The 26060-nt window shown below is 28.3% G+C and overlaps 1 protein-coding gene across 1 annotated transcript in view; it reads left to right on the forward strand.

Moving 5' to 3' along the window:
• The window catches only part of LOC129963034 (apoptotic protease-activating factor 1-like), a 55139-nt gene that overhangs the window by 5329 nt on the left and 23750 nt on the right, over positions 1 to 26060 (forward strand). The window contains exons 3-8 of the mRNA XM_056077045.1: positions 2398 to 3211; positions 14406 to 14641; positions 19482 to 19646; positions 21048 to 21305; positions 21978 to 22150; positions 24591 to 24741. Coding sequence (XP_055933020.1) covers positions 2398 to 3211; positions 14406 to 14641; positions 19482 to 19646; positions 21048 to 21305; positions 21978 to 22150; positions 24591 to 24741 — 1797 coding nt within the window. The remainder of the gene's footprint in view (positions 1 to 2397; positions 3212 to 14405; positions 14642 to 19481; positions 19647 to 21047; positions 21306 to 21977; positions 22151 to 24590; positions 24742 to 26060) is intronic.

The following is a 26060-nucleotide window of genomic DNA, read 5'->3' on the forward strand; positions in this document are numbered from 1 at the left end:
AAATTATGCCTCCCAGAATGGAATAAGGCGAAGTTTAAAAATTCAAATTGTCTTCTCTATCTTCGACTACGATTCTGCTTCAGAAAATATGTGTTTACATTTATATAATATTAAAACAATCATGAGTTCAAATTGACAAATATTTTTTTTTTGGAGCAAATATGATACATCAGTTTATAATAATAGTAGAAGTAATGATATTAATGCAGCTGAATTTCACTTTTTTAATACATTTTATCTAGTTTTTATTATGTGATGTAAATCTTATTTTCTTAGTGTGCTGCTGTGCACTTCAAAGATCATGATGCTTTGAAATCTATTCTGAATTCTGCATATAATTTTTTATAATTGGGATTGTGCTGAAACTTTTTTTACATGCACATGTTGGCACAGATAGAATATGTGCAATTGCTATCATTTTTTTTTTTTTTTCATTTCTTAAAACGCATTAGCAACTAGAGAAATATGTTGTAAATGTGTTTTCAGTTTAATTGAATTTTGCTTCTTCGCAAAAATACAATGCATGTTCTCCATATTGATTTTTAAACCTTGTGATTTGCTATTGTACAGTTGTTCATAAAAGATGATGTCTTCTGTATTTAAAAAATGTTGGTGACTGTGGTTCTATGCATAACAGTATCTAGGACTTGACTATTTGCATATGTGCAGTAAAACTCTTAATATCTCTGGTGAAAAAAAAAAATGTACAGGGAAAATCCTAAATTTCTGCTCAGTGAAAATTACCTCTGCAAAATATTTTTTGCTGCAACAGGATGGAAAGGTACATCATCCCCATCAGGGGATCAAAGCATAACCTTCAATTTATAAGAAAATTTGTGGTAATTGAATTTTTAAATTGGAATAGTAGATATGAAAGTAATTTGATTATTACTATTTCTAAACTAAAATTTTGAAATTATAGTGATAAAAATTTGTTTTCATTATCCAATATTGATAAAAAATGTTCTAAATTAACTCAATTAATGGAAATTGACTTGAAAAGTCAATTAATGGAAATTGATTTTTTTTTTTTTTTTTTTTTTTTTTGTTATAATTTACTTGCAATTCCCCTTCCTTATCTCCTTGAGCAATTCATTTTTTTTTTTTTTTTATCCATTTTAACAGAAAAGTTTACAATTTACTGATTATATAAATACCAATGTTTATAGCAAATATAGAAAGATAAAGATGGATTTTAATCAATACATCATAAATAAAAAGTTCATGACTTTCAATTTTTGTATCAATTATTACTGAAATACAGGATGTACAATAAGCGATGAGGCTTAAATCAACATCTAAATAGAATTATAATCATTTTTAGAGTTTGTAATATCATATTAGAATACTTTTGATTAAAATACAATACTTTTTTTTTTTTTGTTGTTGTTAAAGTTTTTTTTTTTTTTTTTTTTTTTTTTTTTTTTTAGGTTTTCCTACAATCAATTGTTTTGTTTCCATTAATAAATATATACCATAATTATTGAGATTTTTAAAAAAGATCAGTATTAATAAAATATAAAAAACATATATTATATCAAAAGCTTCTTGAAACATTTTATAATACAGGTTAAAATGTTGATTAATAAATTTTTAATGCATTCTCTGGTTTTTCATTCAGTTTTGATATAAACACAATGAAGACTTTCTGCCCTCATAATTTGTTAAGAATTGTTGGAAAAGCCAGATTTTTTTTTTATCATGTGAGAACATAATATTGTTTTGGTTATGGAGTTTTGAATAAAGGGATTAATTTGAATAACAGTTTTGATAAAAGTATTTTCTCTTTCCCCCAGTGGTGAAATATCACTTCATTCATTCTTAAGTGGGAAACATTGAAGGATCTTGAAACTTGTAAGAAAAATTTATAGATGTTCTAAGGTCTTTCACCAAAAAACATTTCAAAAGAAAAATAGTTAAATTTGATTATGCTTTTTTTTAATTATTGGTAAATGTAATCATAATACATGATTTTTAGGATTTATTTAAGTCAGGATTTGATTTATTGTATTAGAAAAGGATTTTGAAACATCATTAAATTTCTTAAAATTATTTTTAAAATAAAAATGTATGTATTTTAAATAATTATATTAATAGGCATTTCAACCCTCTATACTGCCAATTTGATTTAATTTTAAGTACCGAAAAATAAAGCAGATAAGCTATGCATTATTTATGTAATAATATTTTAGAAATTTTCAGAATATTATATATCTGAAAATTTCTAATAAATATATTATATACATCGGAAATGAGACTGAGCATTTTAGAGTTGATTTCAGACATTTGGGGCCCTAATATTGTTCCTTTATTATAATTGTTTTTGTATTTTTAAAAAAAAATACTGCATTAGAATAATGCAATTTATATTTTTGTAAATTTTTTTATATATTCTAGGGTAGAAAACCTGAGCGGTTTAAAGAATTATTTTCATTGCTGACAGATGGCTCAAAAACTTCCAATCAACTAAAACTTTTTGTTGATGCTCTTGAAGAAAAGGACGAAGAGGGTTGTCTTCCATATCCTTGGCTGGCAGAAAAATTAAAACCAGCCTTTAAACTAGATGACGATGTACATAGGATTTTAGTTAGAGGAAATGTGCGTCTGCCAGTCAATCATCTTCTACCTCGAGAAAAGGAAGTGCAGAAGATTCGAGACAAGCTGATTGAATTATCTGATCAAGAAAATCCTTCGAAATGGATTGTGTTACATGGTCCCATTGGCTCAGGAAAATCGAGCTTAGCAGCAGAATCTCTTAGAATGAATTATTTAATAAAAAATTATTTTCCTGATGGTGTTTATTGGGTGAATTTTGGCGGCAACAAAATGAATTATGCAGACAGATTGGAAATAAACAGTTATGATAAAAAAATTGTAAATATTCTTAAGTTACTTAATGACAGTTATAAATTCAGCCCTGATGATGATTTTAATTATTTGCTTCGAAAAGAAATTCTTTCGAAAAAAGTACTTTTTATTTTAGATGAAGTTTGTGATAAACGCATTATTGATATATTTAATATAGGCAGTCCTATATTAGTTACAACAACACTGAAAAACATTTTAGATCATGTTTCATGCTATAGTGAATTTATTGAATGTTCAAATGATGCAGAAAATAGTGATATTAAATTATTGCTTTCAAAATATGTGGACTGTAAAGCTGAGGAGCTCCCTGACGTTGCCCAAGAAGTGTGCTCTAAATGTGGAGGTAATATTTTCTTGCTTTTATAAAATGTCTTTAAATACCTTATTCTTATTTTAAATTGTTCCCCTCCCCCCCAAAAAAGCACATGTTTTGATTGCTATAGGGACATTTAAGGACATTTTCATAATATTTTCATTTTTTCTCTAGTAGAAATGCATAAGGTTTTATTATTATTATTATATCTAGATTGTAGCTATATAAAATTTCACTGGAAATAATTATTTTGACCTATAAACAAAAAAGTGTATATCTTTTTAAGCTATTAGAAAAAAAGAAAGGGGGAAAAAAACTTTTTTTAATGAGAGGAAAAGATGTCCTATTTTGGCCTTCTTTTCTAAGAAATCCAAGTATGGTATTTGGTGATATTTATAATTGACAGAGGGAAACTTAGGTAATTAAAGCCATTCTGAATTTGCTCCATGTAGGGATTGAAATTCTTTGTTGCAATTTTTGCGCATTGTTGACTAGAATAGCTAATATTTTGTTGTTGCTTATGGCCACTTGTCATAGACAAGCCCATAATTTTAAGCCGAGATTGTGCGTCTCTTGTTCAGTAGCGCCATCTAGAACAAAGAGTACGTCTTGGCTACTCATGCATCACAGTCCTTTTCACGAGGCGGACTTCGTTCACATATTTCAATTACTGATTCACAGATCATAATTTAGACCTGAATCAGAGAACGATCACTTCTGATCCAGCGGTATTGTCTCAACTTGCAGAATTTTGTGCTGATGTATAATTTATTTAATAATTTTTGCTGCAAATTACTTTGACAGATTTATACGTGCTCCAGTCACCATGTACGCGGAGAGTGTTCCGCCGTCGAGGTTTGAACTCATTACTCAAGGGATATGCATCCAACACTCTACAAACCAAACTATGCAGGCCATGGCTAATATGACATTTGTATCTGTTAATTAAAAATACAGGGTATGAAATCGGATCTATAAATATCTGTCAAACAAGGATGTTAAAAAATCTTTTGCTTTTATGTAGTACCTTGTTTCCGTAATAATAGCTTAATGTGAAATATCGGTAACAAGATTTTATCAAATTTCTTAAATGATTTTAAGTGTATGAATAAGTAATTATATACTATCTTAAAGTGTATGAAATTGTGATGTATATAAATTGTAATATCTACAAAAATTAATAGAACGAAATGTTCTGCCATATTGCTTTTGTATCTTATAATGTTGCAGGCCTTTAAGAATATTGAACAAATTTTTAAAACATATTGTACAGCATATTTGTTCTGATAAAGTTTTTAATTGTACTTCCTGTGTTAAAAAAGTATGTATTTTTTTTTTCTGTTTTTAATTTAGGAACTTAATATTGTAAAGCTTTTTTAAATTATTAATTATTTTTAATAAACATAATCTTAGATATTTTTATAACTTTCTGAAAAAAGTTTAATTTTAGCTATTTTAGTATAAATTTGATTATGATTAATTTTCGATTTTAATTATCTTGGTAATTTTATGCTTATCTTATTTATATACTAGCCACCTTTGGCGACCAGACGGTTCGCCAATCTTAATGCTCGTTAAAATTTTAATAATTAAATATTTTATGTAATTTCTACTTTAATAGCTTCTTTATTAAAAAATTTTAAAACTTCAAATTTTAATTCACTCATAATATTATAAAGGCCTTCAGTCATAACGTAATCTGTATCTCTCTAATTTTCTGTTAGCTCCCGTAGAATTTATGCTTTAAATTAAAGTGGAAATGATTAATCTGCAATTAATCTAATAATATTTTTTACTGAAACAAAGCTTGTTTTTTTTTTTTTTTTTTTTTTTTGTAATATGATTACTGAAAACAGGGTCACTGAGCATTTAAACCTTATTTTGCATTAAAGAATATCTTTATTAATTTATGTAATATCTCAAGAATTTGTCAACAAATTTTTTTTTCAGATTCATCATGAGCAGGTCTAATAATTAACAATGTTTAATTTTAAATGCATCAGACACTAAGAAAATAAACAGAATTGTTTAAAATAATCGGTCGAAAATAGGTTAAAATAAACTACTTAAAAAACGATATACTTAAAACTATAAGCATATACAAAAAATATAACATAAATACAATTTAATTACAAAAGCACACAACTAACCTAAAAATAATTTAAATCAAGTCCGAATCCGTTGAAAATAGTTGTCAACAATCAGAGCACAATGCGCATCTGTGAATTTTCAACGCCAGTTATGGTAACGCAAATGCGTGAATTTTTCTACTTGGTGTAACGCTATGCGTATTAGAAATTTTTAATTTCCTTTATTCTGTTTTATTTTAATTCAAAAGTACTTCAGAATGAATCTGAAAGATCGATTAATTAATAATGTTTAATTTTCAATGCATCAAACATTAAGAAAATAAACAGAATCGTTTGAAATAATCGGCCGAAAAATGGTAGCCCTAGCCTCGTTAGAGTGGGAAAAGAAAACTGAAGCCTTACTCATTTGATGGTGGGGGAAAATGAAGTTTTTTTTTTGCGGGAAAGTTAGTTTTTAATTGGTAATTAAAATTCTAATTAAAAATTCAAACAAAGGGCCCCCAGGTGCACATTCATGACTTCCAAGGTATACATGTACCAAATTTGGTAGCTGTAGGTCAAACGGTCTGGTCTGTAGAGCGCCAACACACACACACGCATTGAGCTTTATATAAGTATAGATAGATATCTGGTGAATTGTTTTTCTCCATTAATATATTTAATGATAAATATTTTAATGGAGTTATTTTATATATAAATAATTTATTTATTTATAAATAAATAAATATAATAATAATTGTATTTGAAAAGGCATGAAAATATATAAATTTTATATAATTTTTTGCTGTTTGAAATGTAATATTAAGTATTGCCAAATTTGTTTCGATTAACACTTTTTTTTAATTGAAAATCTTTCTTATAAAATTTTTTTTTCATAGTAATGATTTATTTTTGTTGAATTGAATTGTTTGCAAAATAACCAAAAGATATAAATAATCAGAATATATATAATCCGAAATATTTCTTTGCAATAAGCATTAAAGCAAAATGGTGAAAAAATTAAAAAAGAAAATAAAATGAATCCAAGAAAAGAAAAAAAAATTTAAATTAAGGGTCGAGTTTCAATAAGCAGTTGCCGTTCATTCTTGAATTTGGAAACCGCCACGCTTTTGTGTATGCTTTAGAAGGTGTTTATTTCTTTAATAATAATAATAAAAAGAGGTTGAGAGGAGGAATTTATTGGTGTTGGCAATTGAGTGATTTCAGATTATTTGAGGAATCAGGAGGCGTACTGACTGCTCATCTTTCTGCGTACCACTTCTTAGCGAAGTACAATCGTTGAAAAGTACTTGTCTCGGAATCCTGGAACGTATAGTAAATAGGACTGTTTTGTTTGTAATTCAATTTCTTTCCATACTAATAATATAATTTTGCCTTATTTAATATATTATTATTTTGCTTTAAATAATAAAATTTCAGAGCTAAAAATTTACCATTAAAAGCGATATTATATTTTTATTTTCTCTTGCCTTGAACTCCCAAGGAGCAAGACAATGATTTAGAAATGATTTCAGCTGTTATTGCATAAAATCATTAAATTATCTGTACAAACATTTTACAAATTTATAAAAAAGGAAAAGAAATGGTTTCTGAAATTATTGCTTGGGATACTGCTCAGTACTTATGAATGAGCCGCTGCTGATTCAGGTAAAAATTTCAAAACACAGATTGTCCCAAATAGTAGGGCAAACGTTTATTTCCCTAAATGTTGCACTTAGATTATACTTATGGTTACAAAGTTTCCTTAAAGAAGGATGACAGTTGTATAAAAATATTCTGGATTCTATTGAGATTGAAAAATAAAAAGCTCTAAAGATTAAATGCTCATGTAGCTCTTGTAGAGTTTTTAAAAAAAATTGATAAAATGTTTTTGTTATATTCTTTGCATATACTAAAATTTGTTTCCATCTACAAATTGTCAGATATATACTTAGTTTTCAATTTAGAGTGGTAATCACAAATTTAGATGGAAACATTTATTTCACAAATGCGTATTTATTCAGAATGAGTAAATATTTGTGTAGAAGCATATTATCCGGCGAAAAATATTTACTAGTCGTGTATATTATTGTTCACTTTGATTAGTCGATCCGTCTTTAAGACTAAGATGATTGTAATCTAAAAAGTGGAGAATTTAAAATATCTCAGGAATGTAATATAATACCGAACAAAAAAAACAAAATTTGATCGCACTTTGGTATGCAATAACTAAGGCTTTTCAAGAAAATGATATATTATAGAAATGAGGTTATATGGAATTGTAAAGCTAGTCTAGTTGCAGAATACAAATATATATATATATAATAAATTCGAATCCTGTCGGCTTTTTAATATGTAATATTATTTTATGTGAGCAGAATGCAGTTGTGACCAGCAGTGAAGAGACTTTTTATCTTTTTAACTTCTTTTTAATCCATCGGGAAAGCATAATTATTTACAAGCAGAGACGCGGACAAGACGTCCGCCACAGCGCAGTGCAAAAGCCAGAGTGGGGAAAAAAAAAGGGCCGAAATAAATTATCCCTCGCCTTATATAACCTTAGATTTTGACAGGGAAAATATTTCTTCACAGTGCCAATATATTAATAAGATTCTGATAGGGATTTCTGACGTATGTCAATCACATGTAAGGGAAACACAGGGATCTCTTAAGAAAGAATGTGCTTACTGGACATTTTTACCCCTTCACGCCGAGCGTGTGAAAGTATCTCGGCGTTTAGCTGACTAAGCAATTTTATGAAGCTTCCCTTGAATTAATTAAGTAGAGAAAGTGGAATTGGATCACGAAATAAGAGAATATTTTAGAATGAAGTTACTATGGGCTAAATTAAGATAAAATCTTGGAAATTAATTAAATTGAAATTAAAAGTTTAAAATATCATTACATATATATATATTCGAATTCCTAGCATCTTTTTAGAAAGTGTATTAATAGAAATGATTTAAAGACTACGAAGTACTAGATTCGTTATTCCTCTGTTAGTAGCAAGAAGAATGTGGTATTATACAAGTGATACAAAAATTGGTATTTTGACTTCTTTTTCAAGTATAGAAACAATCTATTCGGAACTCAACATTCTAAAAAAACGAAAGAGTAGAGAATATTTCAAAATATTAACTGACTTCCATAAAGCGTTCATCCATTAGCAGCTGCAATCAGATCATGATCGACGCAATTTATAATTGGGTCCTACTTCAATCCTTCTTTTGTCTGAGGCATACTTTGGACAGACGAGTGTTGTTATATCTGGATGGAAACTTTAAAAGTTAAACGAAAAAATATATATATATATATATTTTTTGAAAGATAAAAATTCATTCTTTATACGAGTTAATCATCAGTGACACTGTTTCATGAATGTGTGCTGTAGCATTTTCAAAACCACATTGGTTGGCCCTGCTTTGCACAGCAGTATGATGAATAGCGAGTGGTTGGCAGATGGGTTAGGTTTTTTTGGCACAAAAGCCAGATCTGGCCATGCTGCGCCAATCAAATGGTAAAAATTAAATTCAATGATATTAAAATGTGATTTAAATGAGATAAAAGTACAAACAATAAGCAAATGCATTAAAATGTTTCTTCAAAAATATTCGGAAAAAAAAGTGAAAGTACATTAATTACAGAGATATGAAAACCATTTTTGAAATGGATAAAAAAAAAAAAATTCAACAAACCAATTGCTTGCAAAAATTTTAAAATATTAGAGTGAGGACTATCACCCACTAGTTCACTCATATCTATGGAAACTGCATTAAAAAACCGTAACCGATGATTATTATAAGCAGAGCAATCAATTAAAACATGACGTACACTTAAAAGTGTATGACATGTCATACATGGTTCCCCAAATAAAAGGAATTTATGGCTGAAGCGGGCGTGACCAATGCGAAGCTGAGATAATTTTATATCGCGTCGACGCACTGGGATGGTAGGCCATAAACGAACCATTGGTTGGAAAGAATGTAGCTTGTTAGAAATCTGCTGATCCCAAGAACGTTGCCACAACATGTGAACGTGCCGAGCAAAACATGTTTTTGCATCTCCATGCGGAAGCGCTTGCTGACGAAAAGTGCCTGACAATTTTGCTGCAGAATCTGCCACCTCATTTCCAGGTGTTCCGATATGACTCGGAACCCATCAGAATAAAATTTTAAACCCTTTGTTTTCAAGGGAATGAAAAAAAACAAAAAAAAAACAGGATTTCTAAAACCATCTTATGCATCAGATTATTGAAATTGGAAAGAAATTCCAGAACACTCCTGCTGTCAGCGTAGATACAAAAGGTGCGTGTACAAGAAGTCGAAATCACTTGAAGAGCGTATATTATTGCAACCAGTTCAGCAGTCAAAACAGAGAATGATGTGGACAAACTGTAGTTATATGTCTGAGTAGGTAAAACAACTCCACTACCAACATGAACTATTCGATTTTGATCCATCAGTGAATACTTCTGTATACGAACTGTACCGGCTGCGATTATCTTTAAAGAGCTGCTGGAAGATAATAGGTGCTGTTGTAGATTTATCAAATTCCGAAAAAGGGTTCAAAAATGAAAAATTTGGAGTATCCCAAGGTGGAAAAGAAAAGTAATTCATAGGTTGAATTGTAGCATCATGAAATCCCGAATCATTCAGCAGAATTTTAACTCTCTCACTAAATGGAAGAATGTGAGAGGGGTGTGCATTCTATAGTTTCCGAAGACCAACTGGAAGAGACAACTGACTAACAGGGTGTTTCGGAATCGACTACACTCGGAAATAATACTGTGCAGTTAATCATCTGACGCCGCAGATCAAAAGGCATTTATTAATATTATTACCCATATATTAAGTCAGTACTGAACAGCATAGTGGATGAATTACTACTGGCCGAACTTCTAGACATGTGGTTGTAATAAGATGATGCATCATTTTACAACAGACTGAATGCAGAATTCCATGAAAGTGGATTGACACCTGCAGATTTTCCTCCCAGATCCCCTTACTTGAAGCGTGCTTATTTTTACTTAATCGTATACGAAGTATGGAGAAAGGATTGTAATCGTGAACAAATTCGAACTCGAGTTTTTGACTCATCTCCACTTTATAGATCTCCCTAAGTGCGAAAAACACATTTTTGAATTATGTCCGTTTGACTGTCTGTTACAAAGATAACTCAAAAAGCTTTGAACTGTACGGATGAAATTTGGCATGCGCTCTCTTCACCAAATTTGTAGATTTCTATCAAATTTTGATCAAAATCTGCTCTGAGATCATCTGTCTGCTCGTCTATTCGAATATAAGTTAACTCGATAACTACAAAACGAAGGGAGATAGTTGGATTAAATTCGATACGCAGATTTAATGTCTATAATATAGAGACCTATCAAATGTTGAGTCAAATTCAAGTAGGAGTTGACCGTCTGTCTTGTTTGTACTTTCAGAAACAGACAAACGCGATAATTCAAAAATGCAATAAATTAAATATATCAGATTTTGTACGTGATTTTCTGATTACAAGTGTAGTTCTGTATCAGATATTGGTTTCTGTCAGTTGGGGAAAACGTGTCTAAAAGACATATTCGATTTTCGGTTACTATCAACTGCATACCAGGGAGGAATCGCCAAAAAATTCGCCAAGGATCACTCGATAGATCCGGTAAAAATGCTAAATTCACACCCATGGTTAATATTACTATTTTACGACAGTGACTTGTAGGCCATTCTCTGGGATAAGCAGCTTTATTAGAGAAAGTTCCGGGTAGTCTATTCCCGCTAGCTATTTATAAGATTAACACGCCTCCTGTAGATGTAACATATCTTCGTTAACAAATTCAAGAATCATTCCTCATAGTCACAAATGATGAACTGGTGAGCGTGTGCGCATTAATTGTTAGATCAATCAAGTTTTATATCAATTCAATTAATGTGTCCCTTATTTTATTATTTATTAATATCCGAATTTTTAAACTTTAATGAGAATTAATAAAAATGCATTATCATTTTTTGATTCTTCCTTACTGTGATTTCTGTATTATCTCTAAGTAAGAAAAATATTTTACTAGTTGACTCTTTCACACAGTGGGAACTATTGTGTTTATGTTATTAAGTTTTTTTAACTTTTTATTATCACCCTCCTCAGAATTTAAAGTATATTCATGTAATCTCTTACCTTATTTAATGAAACTTTGTAATTGAAAATATACTACCTCAATTTAACGTCATTCAAGCGATCGAAAAGAAATTAACACTACACGTAGAGAAACGCTGCGTGGGGTTTGACAAAAAAAAATATGAAATAAAAACTAATTTAGGTTACGTGCCTTTTATTTCTTCCTTTGCAATGGTATGGACATAGTTTTTTTAAAATTATTTTTTAACGAAATCGGTTTTTTTCTTTATGTGTTGTTTTCATCAGCTACATCACAAATCGCATTCAAAGTACCTATGAGTTTTCGCAAATTTTTCGCATTGTCTTTATTATTTGAAAGGAATCTATGGAAACTATTTCCATAGATTGAATGGCTTCTTTTGCATAGGGAATTCCATATTCATCATTATTATTATCTTGATCATCGCTCTAACTGTCCGATCCTATTTCTATGAAATAACTTAAAGTCAGAATCTTTGATGTAAAGACGTTTTTATTGTTTATCTAAGTATCTTTTATTGTTTATCTATGTACCTCTAAGTAGGGAAAAGCTCTTCCCTTTTATTAGAATTTTCATTCGCAAATTTATCACCTCTAAAGAACCACCTCGTGTATTTACAACTAGATATTTTTATTGCCAACTCTCTCCCATGCTTTGGAAATCACATGCAGAGCTTCTAGTACATTTATCGACCTTGCTTTCTGTTCCTGTACTTAGATGAATATTTTTTTGAATTTTCTTTCTGTTATGAAATTTAAGCGATCGTATAATATCCAGATTACAAGGTTGAACTTTACTTGTGCTATTGGAAGCGAAAATTTTTATTCATATGTTTTGTAATTTTAAATCTCTAATATGGACTGTACATTGATTAATATTAACAAAAGAATCCTTCATTTGTCTGTCAAATTTGCGCAAGGAGTTTTCAAGAATCGTTCTTGTCATCCCAAGAATTTGTTTTGTGTGTTTGTTTTAGACATGTTCAGTAAGTGAGCTCTTCTCATTTTTAAAACATTTTGGCTTTTTAAAAATTTTCCAATTACTAATGGTTCATTCCCGTTTGAATTGGTGCATATAAGGATGTGATTCTGTCGTGGATCCGTGTTAAGAGAAGTTAAATGTGTCTGGGAAAATCGCATGCTATTGGCTTCAAACTTTTATAAATAATGAGTTTATCATAGTGTGTGTGTGTGTGTGTGTGTGTGTGTGTGTGTGTGTGTGTGTGTGTGTGTGTGTGTGTGTGTGTGTGTGTGTGTGTGTGTGTGTGTGTGTGTGTGTGTGTGTGTGTGTGTGTGTGTGCATTGTCTATTTTAATTCATACTTTTTTGCATGTATTTTTTTCTCATTATTTCGTGTCGCTTCTTAAATTTCCATTTTTTTTTTTTTTCCCTTCAATCACATCCCTGTGCGTAGACAGTCAATTGCTGTTTCGATAGTTTTCCATTATTACAGCTTTCACCCTTTGCTACAATGCCTCGTCAAGAAGAAAAATTATAAAACAGTCCTGTCTTGTCAGCATTGAAAATGATCTTACTTGAATATTTTTGTATCGATGGTAATGTTTTTTTCCCCTATTCTTTCTTGGGCAATCTCGGAATTGAATGCATCGAATTCGTCACAAATACACTTCGTTTCTGCCTCTTCTTAAAATGTTCTATCAAACGGTTTGAAGCTGAGAATCCTTGAATTCCCAGTTTACAAGCAATTGTTAGAGCTTTCTCTTTCAAAATAGGGTCATTTATAGGAATGTGTATTGCACGAAATTCATTGAAAAAAAGTAGTTTTCCAACTTAAAAAATAGCGATTTTTTTTTTCTTCATTTTTTCTGAGTTTTTACAACAATTTTAAAATCATGTACAAATTTGGATATGGAATTAGTAAAGTCAGCTTTACTGTCTTGTAAATAAACATCGGGTTTTTTTTATGATTTCCACTTTTTCCAATAAAAAAAAATCGCTTTTGGGGCGGGGGGGGGACGTCATATTTTCAACATTTTGTGCTAACGGAAAGAATATCAACTTTCGAAATTGTAATCACAGTAACTAAACACTGTGGTATGGGTCAGTCGGGATTCTAAGAATTCGTCCTTTGTTTTCATATGATCAAAATGAATAAGGAAAATAATGAGTGGTCTTCCCACTTTTCGCACAAAGAGAGGATGGGGTGGGGGATTTCTAGTAAGTCCCACCACCACCACCCATCACAACTACTAACGATTTTAGGAAAATTGCGATGAATTCTTCCTGCTGAAAAAAATTTTAAGTGCGGAAAATATTTCAAGGTGATACGTTTGATCCGGGACTATTTAACATTATAAGTGTAGAAAATTATTTGGGACCAATGAAGAATGATTTGAAATCCGGGAAACGTTAAACGAGGTTTCACTGTATCTATCTAGGTGCAATATTTAAGGAAATACAATGTTCCTTTTTATGAGACACCCTATATATCAGCTTGGTTTAACCATCTTCGTAACCAAGGAAATGGGTTTTAATATAGTATCTATATTCTAAAATAAAGCAATTCTTCAAAAGATCTAAATTTTTTTTTTTTTTTCTGTCTACGTAATTCACCACATTTTCATTTGAAAATGTATGTAGGTAACCGTAAAATCCTTTCAAGATAATTGCAAATTGTTTTTAAAACAATTTATAAAAGTTCTATAATTTAAGAAATCCAAATATCTGTATATCATCTATTCTGTGAAGTCACCATTTTCAGTCTCGTTTTGATCTCGTTTCCATAAACCTAACAAATTTATTTGCATATGTATATAAGATAAATGAAAAAAAAAAAATTCTTCTAGTGAAAGAAATCTATTTAAACTGAAATTTTAGAATCGATTCAGTTTACATTATTTATCTTTTTTTTTTTATTATTATTATTTTACTTACTTTTCATATTTTTATTTTATAGTTGTGAAAAGCAGTTGCCTACTTTAGAAATTTTAATGTTTATTTTGTCCATAATGATAAATTTATTTTTAGCAATTTCGTTTATTCAGGATCTCTGTTGGTCGCAAGTCTAATAGGCGGTAGCATGTCTTCTGTTGGAAATGATGAAGAAACGTGGAAATATTGGAATAAGAAGTTGGATGAAAATGGATTAGCTGGTCTTGAAGAAATTGAGGAAAAGGATGTGTTGAATGTTATAATTAACTGCATTGAACATATTGATATGTGGAAAGAATATTACTTTGATCTCGTGATTTTTAAGAAGGGCTATGATGTTCCAAGTGAGGTAAATACTACTATTGCTAATTTAAGAATTAATTACATGCTTGTTTTTTTTATTGTCTGTAATGTTTCCAGTTTAATTTTAATAAATATTTATAATCCATGATTAAATTTTCTCTGTAAAGAATAAACAATATGCTTAAATATTTATCAGAAAACAACAAAATGAGTGTGCCAAGTTGCAATGCAGTTGTCTAAAATATTTTTTTTTATAGCAGTACTTATAAAAGTTTAAGTTGATTGTGTCTAGGATGTACATTTTCTTATTAGACGTGAATTTTCCTCTTACTATATGTTATGTTAAGTAAATTCTGGAAACAAAATCTTTGTTTTATATGATTACTAGCATCAAATCATTATTTTATATGATTACTAGCTACTGAATCTATGGCTATTTGTCTATTTGCATCTTTTTTTTTTTTTCTTTTTTTTTCATATATGTAAAAGGAAGCGAAACACATATACTTCTAAATCATATAGTTTTTACATTCAATAAATAAAATGCTTCAACCTCAACCCCCAATTAATTACTACTCTAAAGTATCTCGATAAAAAACATTTTTAGTGCAATTTGTTGATGTATGCATGCAAAGATATGAGTTCCTGCTCTAGAATCAGGCTGCATATAGTTAATTGACTATAAAAAAAATATGTAGTTTTTAGGTTTATAATGGCTTTTCCAAACGATTAAATTTTAAAAGATTAACGATGTCAAAATAATCTTAAGGTTGTTTTGTCTCAGATAATTAACAGTGTGTGAGCGAGCGAGCGTGCGTGTTCTTTCTTAATGCACTTATTAATTGGAATCTTTTTATAACAAAAATTTAAAAAAAAAAAAAAACTATCACCTAATGTCAAGAAATTAAAGTTAGTATACTTCAAAAACAATTTCAGTCATCAAAGAAGAATTTGCAAATGATGCTTGCTAATTCTTATTGCTTATTCTTAAAAACTGAGACTATATCGATAGGTGATTAAGTCTGTTCTAGCAACCAAGTTTTTTACTCGAATTCGAGTTTCTTTAATGAGCTGTATATTTCAAACAGATCTAGAGAATAAAGTGATTTTCAATTTTTTGGTAAAAGGAGAGACAATAAAGATTGTCATAAATTCTAGATTTATTTAGTAACGACGGAGTATTAAAATCTTGGTGATTAGACATTCCTACTGTGCCCTTTCTTTTATTTTTCAACCTTGGAATAAGGGCTAATAGTAAGGAATAAGGCTAATAGTCCCTAGAATTTTTTGGTACATAATATTATAATGTAATAAATTTGGTACATAATTTTAAGTGAGATTTTGTGGTATTATATGATGCATGATAGATTCATGATAGATTTTATGAGGTAACTTCTTTTTATTCTAAGAAATATTTGAATACCCTGTAGTCCAAACTGATGCAATCTTCTGGTTTAATTTTGCACTAATTAGATATCTTTTTTTGAGGGGGAGGGGCTATTTTATAAATAACTGCTGATGTTTTAAAAAATAATTTTTTTAAAGATTGAGAATAACAAATTTAATTCAAAGGAAAGAAAATTACATAACAAAAGGAAAACTAAAAATATAAGACTAAAATAACTTCAGTATTGGCGAAGGCTCGCAAACAATTGATGCTATTAGAACATTCCAAGATTTCACCGAAATCTCTGCTAAATTTAATTAAGGTATTACCTTTTTAAACAGTAAAACTGTTCGAAGAACATAACATTTAAAAATATTTAGTTAACTCTTATACTAACTCAAAAAACATACTTCTAATAGTTGACTCAACAGAAAGATAGTCTATATCAACAAATAATTCTCTGATAAAATCAAAGATAGGTGTTTATTAATAGAACACATCGTTCATGAGTTTTACATCTGAAATAAATAATAATTAATTTTGTTTTAAGAGTTTCACAACTTTTAAAATAAAATTATAAATACAGCAATATGTGTTATTAACAGTGCTACCTATTGTGTGAATTGATCATTTAGTATCTACTTATGGATACATGAAATTTTAAAAAATGATCATAAATCTAAATTTAGAATTAGGTTATATTGTAAGGTTGGTAATCAAAATAACTGTTGCTGTCTCTCAATCGTAGCCTTTAGTGTAGTTTGCATTACACTATTAAAAGTGATAGTGCATTTTAAATAATGACTTGAAAATGTATCATGATTTTAAAATTATTATAAAAAATACAGGATACTTTTATCTATCTAGAGGAACTAGTATATTTACTTTCTCAGCATGAACTGTTATTGATATATTGAAAGCGAAAGACCATAAATTTATGAGAGAGTGTGTTTCAAATATATCCAGAATTCTGGATATTTTTTTTATTATTATTTTGTTTTTATTATTATTTTTCCCAGCAAAAAAGAGAGAGGGGAATTTAAACTTGACAGTTCGTTTTTAAAATGTTAAGATAAAAGTTAATTTTTAACTTTTAAAATGGTGTGATAAATCTCTTATCGAATTTAAAATACTTCTTGCTTCACTAATTAAATGCTTTTAAAATATGTTAGCAAGTGTATCTCATTAATATTCTGAATTATTTGAAATCATGCATCCCTTTGTATTTTTGAAATAATATTGCAGTTTTACCTGCATGTTTCAAATGGGAGGAAATATTCTTTCATAATTAATGGGTTATGTTTTAAAACAGCATAAGAATTAATTGAGTGTTTGGTATCTTATAAAGTAGATTTCTGGGAGTGCTTAATTGGAAGCATTATTCTCTACAAAAGATTCATTGCATATTACAACTCTTTCTTTTCTCTCATTCTTTTGCTTATAAGAATGTCAGATCAATTTTCTATATACACTATCTATCAATAAGTATTTGAACCACATGCAAATAAGGATAGCTGCGGTCCTGATCCATGCCCCACTTTTTGTTCTTAAATATCGTGGAGGAAACAGCATTGACATTAATTGCAAGCAAGATGCCACAAAAGTCAGAACTGCCTGATTTCGAGAAAGTCGTCATCGTCAGATATCATAGAAATGGCCGATCTAGTGGATTAAACATTCCAAAATCGACAGTAGCCTTTGCGATTAAGAAATGGGAGACGTGTAGTGATTGTCTAAATGTTCTTCAACCCAATAGATCCACGAAACTTAGAGTAGAAACCAACGAGTGTTGTTCAAAGAAATTCGAAAAAATCGGACCAAACCGATGGTCCACATATTCCAGGAGTTACAAACAAGCATCCCAGATTGATAATTCGATAACTGCTATCAGCAAGGAAGCACATTTGTTTGGTTTCCAGGTTCCGTGCTGCCTGTCCATAAGCCTTTGATTATAAAATCCAACCACGCTGCTTGGTTGAGGTGGTGTGCAAGGCACGTCGAAAGTGGACCGTAAATGAGGGGAAACAGATTCAATCTTTACCAATCTAATGGCAGAATCTGGGTTCGGCGTATACAAGGAAAACGCCTTTTTAAAGAATGCTTACTGTTTATAGTAAAGTTTGACGGAAGTGGAATTATGGTCTCGGGATTATTTGGCATTATTTGTAATACTTGTATGAGAAGAATCTCATCTTACTGATTGTTGAGTGGCAACAACATTTCAATAATTTAATACTAGAATATAATATTTATCATGTACATCTTTGTATATGAATTTTGAATAGATGACTCAAAAGTAGTTTTAGATGACAAAAATGCACTCTTTATCTTTAGATCTATGATTTAAATTTAATGACTTTTACAGATAATTCAGAAATTTTAATGATAATCATTGATCATGCTTTTCTATTGAGAACTATCTGTTTAAGAACCTGTTTGGTTCTCATTTATAAGACGCATTACATTACATAGATGTATATAGCATACTATTTAGGCCATAGTTACCTATGCCCTAATTAATAGAATTTAGTGAATTCTTAATTGTCCAAACTCGCAAAAACTGGCTTCAGTCAACCTGCATCTTTTTATAAACAGAAGGTCCAAAACTCGGAGAGTAAAATTGCTAGAAAAAAAATGCATTTTCTAAACAAAGCATCGGGATAAAAATTGAAATTTTGTGCATAGATTTTAATGTAATTGCTAAGATTAGTAACATTTTAATATAGTTTGATATAAATACTTTTAGAGAGAACAGTCACAAAATCTTTAATGTATTTAGTTTGTTATTGCTTTATTAAAATTTTATAATTTGTCTGCAATGACTTTTGCTTAAATAAATATTTTTAAAATATTGCTTATATTTTTTAACTAGCACATCATATTTTTTTAATAGTCAAGTAATTGTTATGTCTCTCGTGTGTTTTGGAACAAAGGGAATTTAACCCTTTCTAAGGCAGTGGGAAGTATGCTTCCCACCAAATTTATCAATCTTTGTATGAATTTATGTAGGTTGGCATAAGTTCTGACAAATTTTTTTTAGAATGACAGAAACTTAGATGCTTTAGTTCTTTATCTCACACAAAATCACGTGTCTTGATTTGTTACTTAATTATTAATTAACCAAATTAATTAATTAATCAAATTAAATTTATCTAATAAGCTAAATGAATCCCTTTTCTTATTCTAATTTCAAACCTAAAAATTTTTTAACATGATATGACTAGAAAAAAATGGCCCTATAAAGGGTTAATACTGACAAATATGAGGTTATACATTATTCACATGTTCTTATTTATTAAAATTATTTGATAAGGTATTGAATTCCTTGCCAATAAATAAATAAAAGTTAAAATAAGAAATAGTTGATCCTAAATGAAGCATTTTTCAACTACATTAATAAAAACAGAATTAATTGTACGATTTTTATGTAATGTATTATTTTGTTTCAGATGTGAAATAATGTCAGTTATGCTTTGGTCTAACGTCAATTTTTTTTAAGGTTCTTAAAATTATGTGGGATACATCTGCAGTATTTCAGATTGCAGTTGAGCTGTATAAAAGATCATTTGCAGTAATAAAGGAGTCAGAATCAGGTTCTGAATTTTTTTGCTGTAGTCATGATCTATATGTGGATGCAGTTAGTCATTTTCTTGGAAAAGAGAAAGTAAGTTAATTTTTTTTTTCAAGAAATTGTATTTTAAAATTTTTAGTGTGCCTGATTAAGACAGAAATAGGAGTTTATAAAATGAAAAATATCAAACCATCAATTGACTTATGAAAATTGTTTATTTATCAGCTTTTTTTCTAATAATGAATCATGAGGAAAATTATGACACAAGTTGAAATATCTGAAAAATCTGTTTTGTTGCTTTTGATGCTGAATCCGTCAGTAATGGTGTGCAAATACATGATAATAAAACAATTTATTTTAATTAAAAATTATTTTACCACATAACCATAATTAAATAAAAAGAATTTATCTTAAATTTTACTGAGTGTAAATCCATCTGCAAGTTGGTAGAATCATACCTACACAAAATTGCATTCTGGGTAAATGCCAAAACTGCACCTCTACTTCTTTACAAAAAAAATTAATTAATAAAATAAAATAAAATACAATTTACATATTATTTCTTTCTTTTTCTGAAATTTAATGCCCAGATGTGATAGAATTCAAATTCAGCGGAACTTAAATTTCAATACATAATATTTTTTAAAATTTAAATGGCTTAGCATTTTATAAATCAGCCTTGATTTCATAAAGTCATCCATTTTAATTCAATTAATTGCTCCATTAATTGTTTCAAAGAGCCAAGAAATAAGTTAAGTACAGAAAAGTAGCAGTAAAAAATGCATTGCTATTTCAATCGAGTTTGATGTATGAACAAAATGGCATATTTTTCATCTAATGAAGTTAATGATTTAGACCCTTAACTGTTAAAAAAGTGAAAGAAAATGACTTTCTAAAAATGTAGGATTAATCTCTTTAGGATGGGTCTGAGCTATTGCCAGCAAAGGATGCCATGGCCGTTAAGCTGAGTGTAAAGTTAAAATTCTGTAAAAAATGTAAGTTAATCAAATATTTTTGGTGAAATGATAACAAAAATTTGTTCCTTAGAGTGTTTAACTTGTCTTGAACCAATTGTCTTAACTTTTCAAATGTGTCTCAAAAGAGTTCTTATCTACCTTAATAACAGGATATTAATTGAGTTAAGCTAAATTTATTTTTATTAGTAATTTTAATGTATCTTGAGTTAAATGTCTTCATTAATACTGAATTGAAGATTTACTGTGATGATGAATCTGTGTCTGATAATAACTGAAATTAATTTTAAAAGGATTTGATATTTCAAACAAACAAAAATCCTTACAAGCATCTTTCAATATTTTAGTTGTGAGAATACATCTTTTATTTTAAAATATTGCTAGTAGATAGCATGAAAGAAGGGGGGGGGGATTTTGATTGGTTATTATTAAAATCGTATTGATTAACAAATTAATTTTAAAATTTATTATCATAAAATATTTTGATAAATGTTTTATTGTACATAAAATTTCTTTACAGATTAAGGAGCGCCACAAAAAATTTGTTGGAAAAGTATTAGATCATGGCAGATCATTTGATGGAACTTTTGATTTGACTAAATTGCCAAAAAATTATATTTCTTCCTTTATCGATTATCATTTATATGAGGCTGGTGAATTTGAGGAATTAGAAAAATTGTATTTGGATTTAAATTTTATAGAACAAAAGATACGCCTGATGGGTGATTATCGATCAATCCTTGTTGATTATCAGTGTTATAAAAATTGTTTTAAAAACGTAAGTTTCTGATTTGTTTTAATTCAATTAATTTTGTATTCTTAATGTATGTTAAGAGATGATAACAAGAGCATTTGTTTGATATTCTTTATTGATATAATTTGGATACCTTTTTATAAATGAAATTTCAAAACTATAAGTGTTTATAAATAAATAATTTTTCTTTAATTTATATTAACAGAATTGTCTTTTGAAATAAAAAAATAATCTTATATTGCAAACATAATAATATTTAATGTTTGAAATATAAGAGTAGTGAATCAATTGTACATATATAATTTTAAGATATTTGTTCAGGATTTGTGTAATTCCTTAGTTTTGAAAATAATGTACTATTATCTGTTCAGTCATGACTGTCTATATATTCACATAATGCATTATTTTCAGAAAAACGACGCTGTGATTCTTAAAATGTAATTGTAAATAGTAGTTTATTACAATTCATAAATTTCTATTACTATCTGGAAATATTTTTGATCAAACAACACAGAAAAATTTTAATATTTCTTTAAAAGAATATATACATTTTTAGTAAAATTTTCTTTGATGAATAGCATTTTTATAATTCATTAAAAATAAGAGGTTTGTATTGATTTTTAATATTTTATTTACAATATTTAAACACCGAAAACTATCTGTTTTTTATTAATATTATTCTTTGAATTTTTACAGAAAGAAGGTGCAGAAAGCTTTAAATTGTTTTTGCAAAAGAAAGGGAAATATATACTGAGTGAAGAAAAATGTGATATTATTCATTTGGCTCTGTTTGAACCCAATGACTCAATAGTATACAAGAAAGCAAAAGAATATGCTAATAAAAATAGAGGAATATATTATGAGTGGTGGTATATAAAAATTCTTTACCATAAATAATTTAAATATCTTTCATTGTTTTCAGTCTTCATTCCTTATGCTAAAATTGAAATAAAACAAAATATTCGGATTTGTCCTGATTAAGCTTGTTCATATGTGAAACTAATCTTATTATGATTTTCATTGCTTCAGTATGTTTATAGGACAACCAATGTTATTTAGGCCTTAAAAATTCTTTGAAAGTGATAGCTCAAAGAGATATCTTTTAAGAAACACCTATATAATAATATTTTGTCCATTAAGACTTTAATACTGCCACATCATCGTTTTTTCTAATAATATGTGTCAGCTGTTATTTCAATTACTTAATGCAATTAAAATTGAAATCTTTTTTAACCTAATCCTGTAACCCAAATTTGATTGTAAAAAACTTATCTTGTAAAATGTTAACTCAAATTGAAAGAATACTTCAAGCTTTTCTACACTATTTGTCAGAATAATTTTAATCTGAGCTTGAAATTGTCTAGTGCACAAAGCAAGATGAAACATAGCGTTTCTATCTCTCTGTTGGAGCTGCATAACTTCATAACCCATTTCTAACACCAAGAAAATCTTTTTACTTTTTTTTTCTCTCTCTCTCTTCTTATTTTATTTTATTTTTTTAATTTCAATAACTCTGTTGTGACAATTGTGAAAGAAAACAATTCTACAGTGTGTTTAGGAATATATATATATATAGAGAGAGAGAGATAATTTTAGAGAAAATCTTCAGCATTTGTTGTTGATTGCTAAATTTGAAGCATTTTAGTAGTATAAAAAATTAACATTCTCCATTCTTAGTTACTTCAAAAAGCCTAGTCAAAAATTCTGCTGTAATATATATATATATATATATATAATTAGTATTATATAGTTTGTATTTTTTTCCTCCTTTCCTTGAACAAAAAAATATTTTTTTCCTGCATTTATTTTTAACTTCTTTGAGCCATCAAGATGCTATGGCATAAAAATTAGTAGATCATAGTCATTAATATAATGTGTGGCATTTGGATGTGGTATCTTTCATTTGTCATTTTGAATCCTAATTTTCTCTGCTAAGTACAAATCTTGTATGTTTCTATTTTTGATATTTATTAAGCAATGAAATGTATTCAGGTAATTGGATCAGTAATCAATTTAATACTCTTTAGAATTTTTGTTGCTATTTTGATTTAAATATTTTGTTATTTCTTGGGTAATTTCCATGATTTATTTCTTTTTAAATCTGTGTTAATAGTTAAAATACTTCTTTTGTTGATATGCTAATTTTTTGATGTGTTATTTCTGTCTTTACTGATAACCCATAAATTTGTTATTTTCTTTGATGAAATTTCTTTTGTCTGACTAAATATTATACTTCAATTATATATAAAGATAAATCCTTATCTAAAGAATATGTTGTTACTTGGCTTTTAAAAAAAATATTTTTCATATTCTATTTAGCATATATAATAGTTACCAATATATTTATGTATAAGAGGTACTTTAATAACAATATTTGTTGTTTGCTGGAAATAATTATGCTGAAAAAAATCTTATAACCTTCTAAATAGCAATTAAATGTTCAAATTGTATAAGCACAACAAGCAGGATTACTAATGTAACTTATGCAAGTACTAATATTCAAGCACTCAGAAAATAAACATTTAAACTTTGTGAACCTTCAGCATTTTAAAGTGATCTTTGCCAGTTTCTTGTGTGCAGTTTTTTGCTTGTTTTTACTTTAGTGTAACAACTAATGTGCCCTACTCTGAAACCTTTCATGGTCTTGCAACTGCAATATAGTTTCAGCAAGCAAACAAACTGATTTTAGAAAGACAAAGACATATATATATATATAACAAAACGAATGATGTGGATGTATGGAAATGTGTCTTAGATATTTAAAATTGTTCATGAACAAAACAAAAAACCACATGCAAACAGACATACCTACAACACTTAAATATAAATGATTCTAATTCTTTTGGATGCTCAAAATACGTAATGTTTTTTTATGTCTTTTTAACAACCAATAAGCTGTCAGGTGATTTATGGCTCTCCATTAGTCACTTTTCAATCTCATCTTTGTATGCAGAGATAATTGAGTGGTCGATTAAAATCATTTTCATGAAAATATTATACTATTATTTTTCTTTAATCTTCTTTCTTATCTTAGTTGATGTGAAATCTTCAACATTATTGTCATTGCCAACTGCTCATCATCTTTCGATTCAACATTTTCCATGTAATAGGAAACAACATTAGGGCACATTAAAATATCTATAAATATCATCTTCAACACTTTAGTGAAAATTATTAATTGTGATCATGGTTTACAATAAAAGCAAAATTGTGGCTCTTTCAATTCTAATCGTTTTTATTATTTTTGTTAGTTTCTTGCACATAACCATATAAATGTTATTGAAATTCTAACAGAATTAATTTTTTCAGTAATAAGATGGAGAGTATTCATAAATTTTTTGACTATAAAATTCTTTCATGCTCAAGTGTAAAATTCGGCGCAATCAATGGTGATGCTTCTTTAGTAGCTTTTGTTGGTGATTTCAAATCTGAAGAGAGTGGATCTGAATATGCATCATGGGTAATGCAACCATTTATTTTAAGTATATTAAGTAATGACAATTAATTATTCCAAATAGGTTTCCTCCTCTTACAAAGTATCTTAAAAAATTTTATCAATTGTGTTATGTAAAATGCAAATTTATTTTTAATTATCAATTCTGCCACTTCCTTGTTTATATATTCTGATCCTTTATTCTGAATTTTTGTTGAATGTAAATTTATTTATCAGTTAAAAATTCATTACTAACTTTTATTAAAAACAATACTTTATGAATAAAGTTGAGACATAAAACAGCAATTATTGTGAATTTTTCTTCTTGTTATAAAGTGTTTTTAAAAAGTGCTGAAACAGCATTCTTAAATATTTCTTATCAGACCATTGCTTACTTTTTAATAAAAGCATTTTTTTAAATAAAATTTATGTGGATCATTTGCACAATATGTAATTCAGTTCCATTAAATGAATAAATAAATCATGAATCTTCACAGTCATTAAATTAAAAAATATTATTTTTTAAGTAAATTTTAAGTAAATATATTTTTTTAAGTAAATTTTTATTTTTAAGTAAATTTCCAAAGAAATGCAAAGACTATGCAGAGCTTTTAAAAAGGCTTTTGCATAATACAAATTAAGTTTCATTTATTTTTATTGCTTTTGACTATGTTCTCATGATATTATTTTGCTTCTTAATTTATATGATAATAGTGCAATTTTTAAAATTGACATTTATTCCGTCTGCTTTTCCATGGTTGAAATTTCATTTATAGTTTTTGGTCAAAATGTTTCATTTAAAATGGTTTAAAGGTGAAAATATAAGCAATAATACTTCTGATAATTTCATAGGAATGTAAGTAAAATGTATTCGGTTAATATCAGATTTTTACACGATTTTTCTAAACATTTGTTGTTGTTGAATCTAGAAACGTGGTTATTTTCATTTTATATTGCTTCCTTGATGATATTAATGTAAAAAGGCTTTATTTCTTCCTTAAATAAAATAACGATAAAATATTTTAATAATATGAAAAGTTGTCTTTTACTTCGCTCCATGTTTTTAATATTCCATTATGTTAGAAATAAATCATCAATAAATCCCTTAATAAAAGACTCTTTCGACTAAGTTTCAAATTATTTTTTCTTGTCCTTTACAATAATAAATATATCTTAATTTATCAAAACAGACAAAATATTAATTATCTTTCTGAAATTATTCAGTAGTTTCCAGAGAAGTGAAAATTTTACTAAAAAGAATTACGGTTTCTGTTTTTGAATAGTGACCTGTGATTCAGATATAATAAAAGCAGCTTTAAACTTTTTAAAATATGTATTTTCACTAG

Source organism: Argiope bruennichi, chromosome 3 (assembly GCF_947563725.1).
Source record: "Argiope bruennichi chromosome 3, qqArgBrue1.1, whole genome shotgun sequence".
NCBI classification, from domain to species: domain Eukaryota; kingdom Metazoa; phylum Arthropoda; class Arachnida; order Araneae; family Araneidae; genus Argiope; species Argiope bruennichi.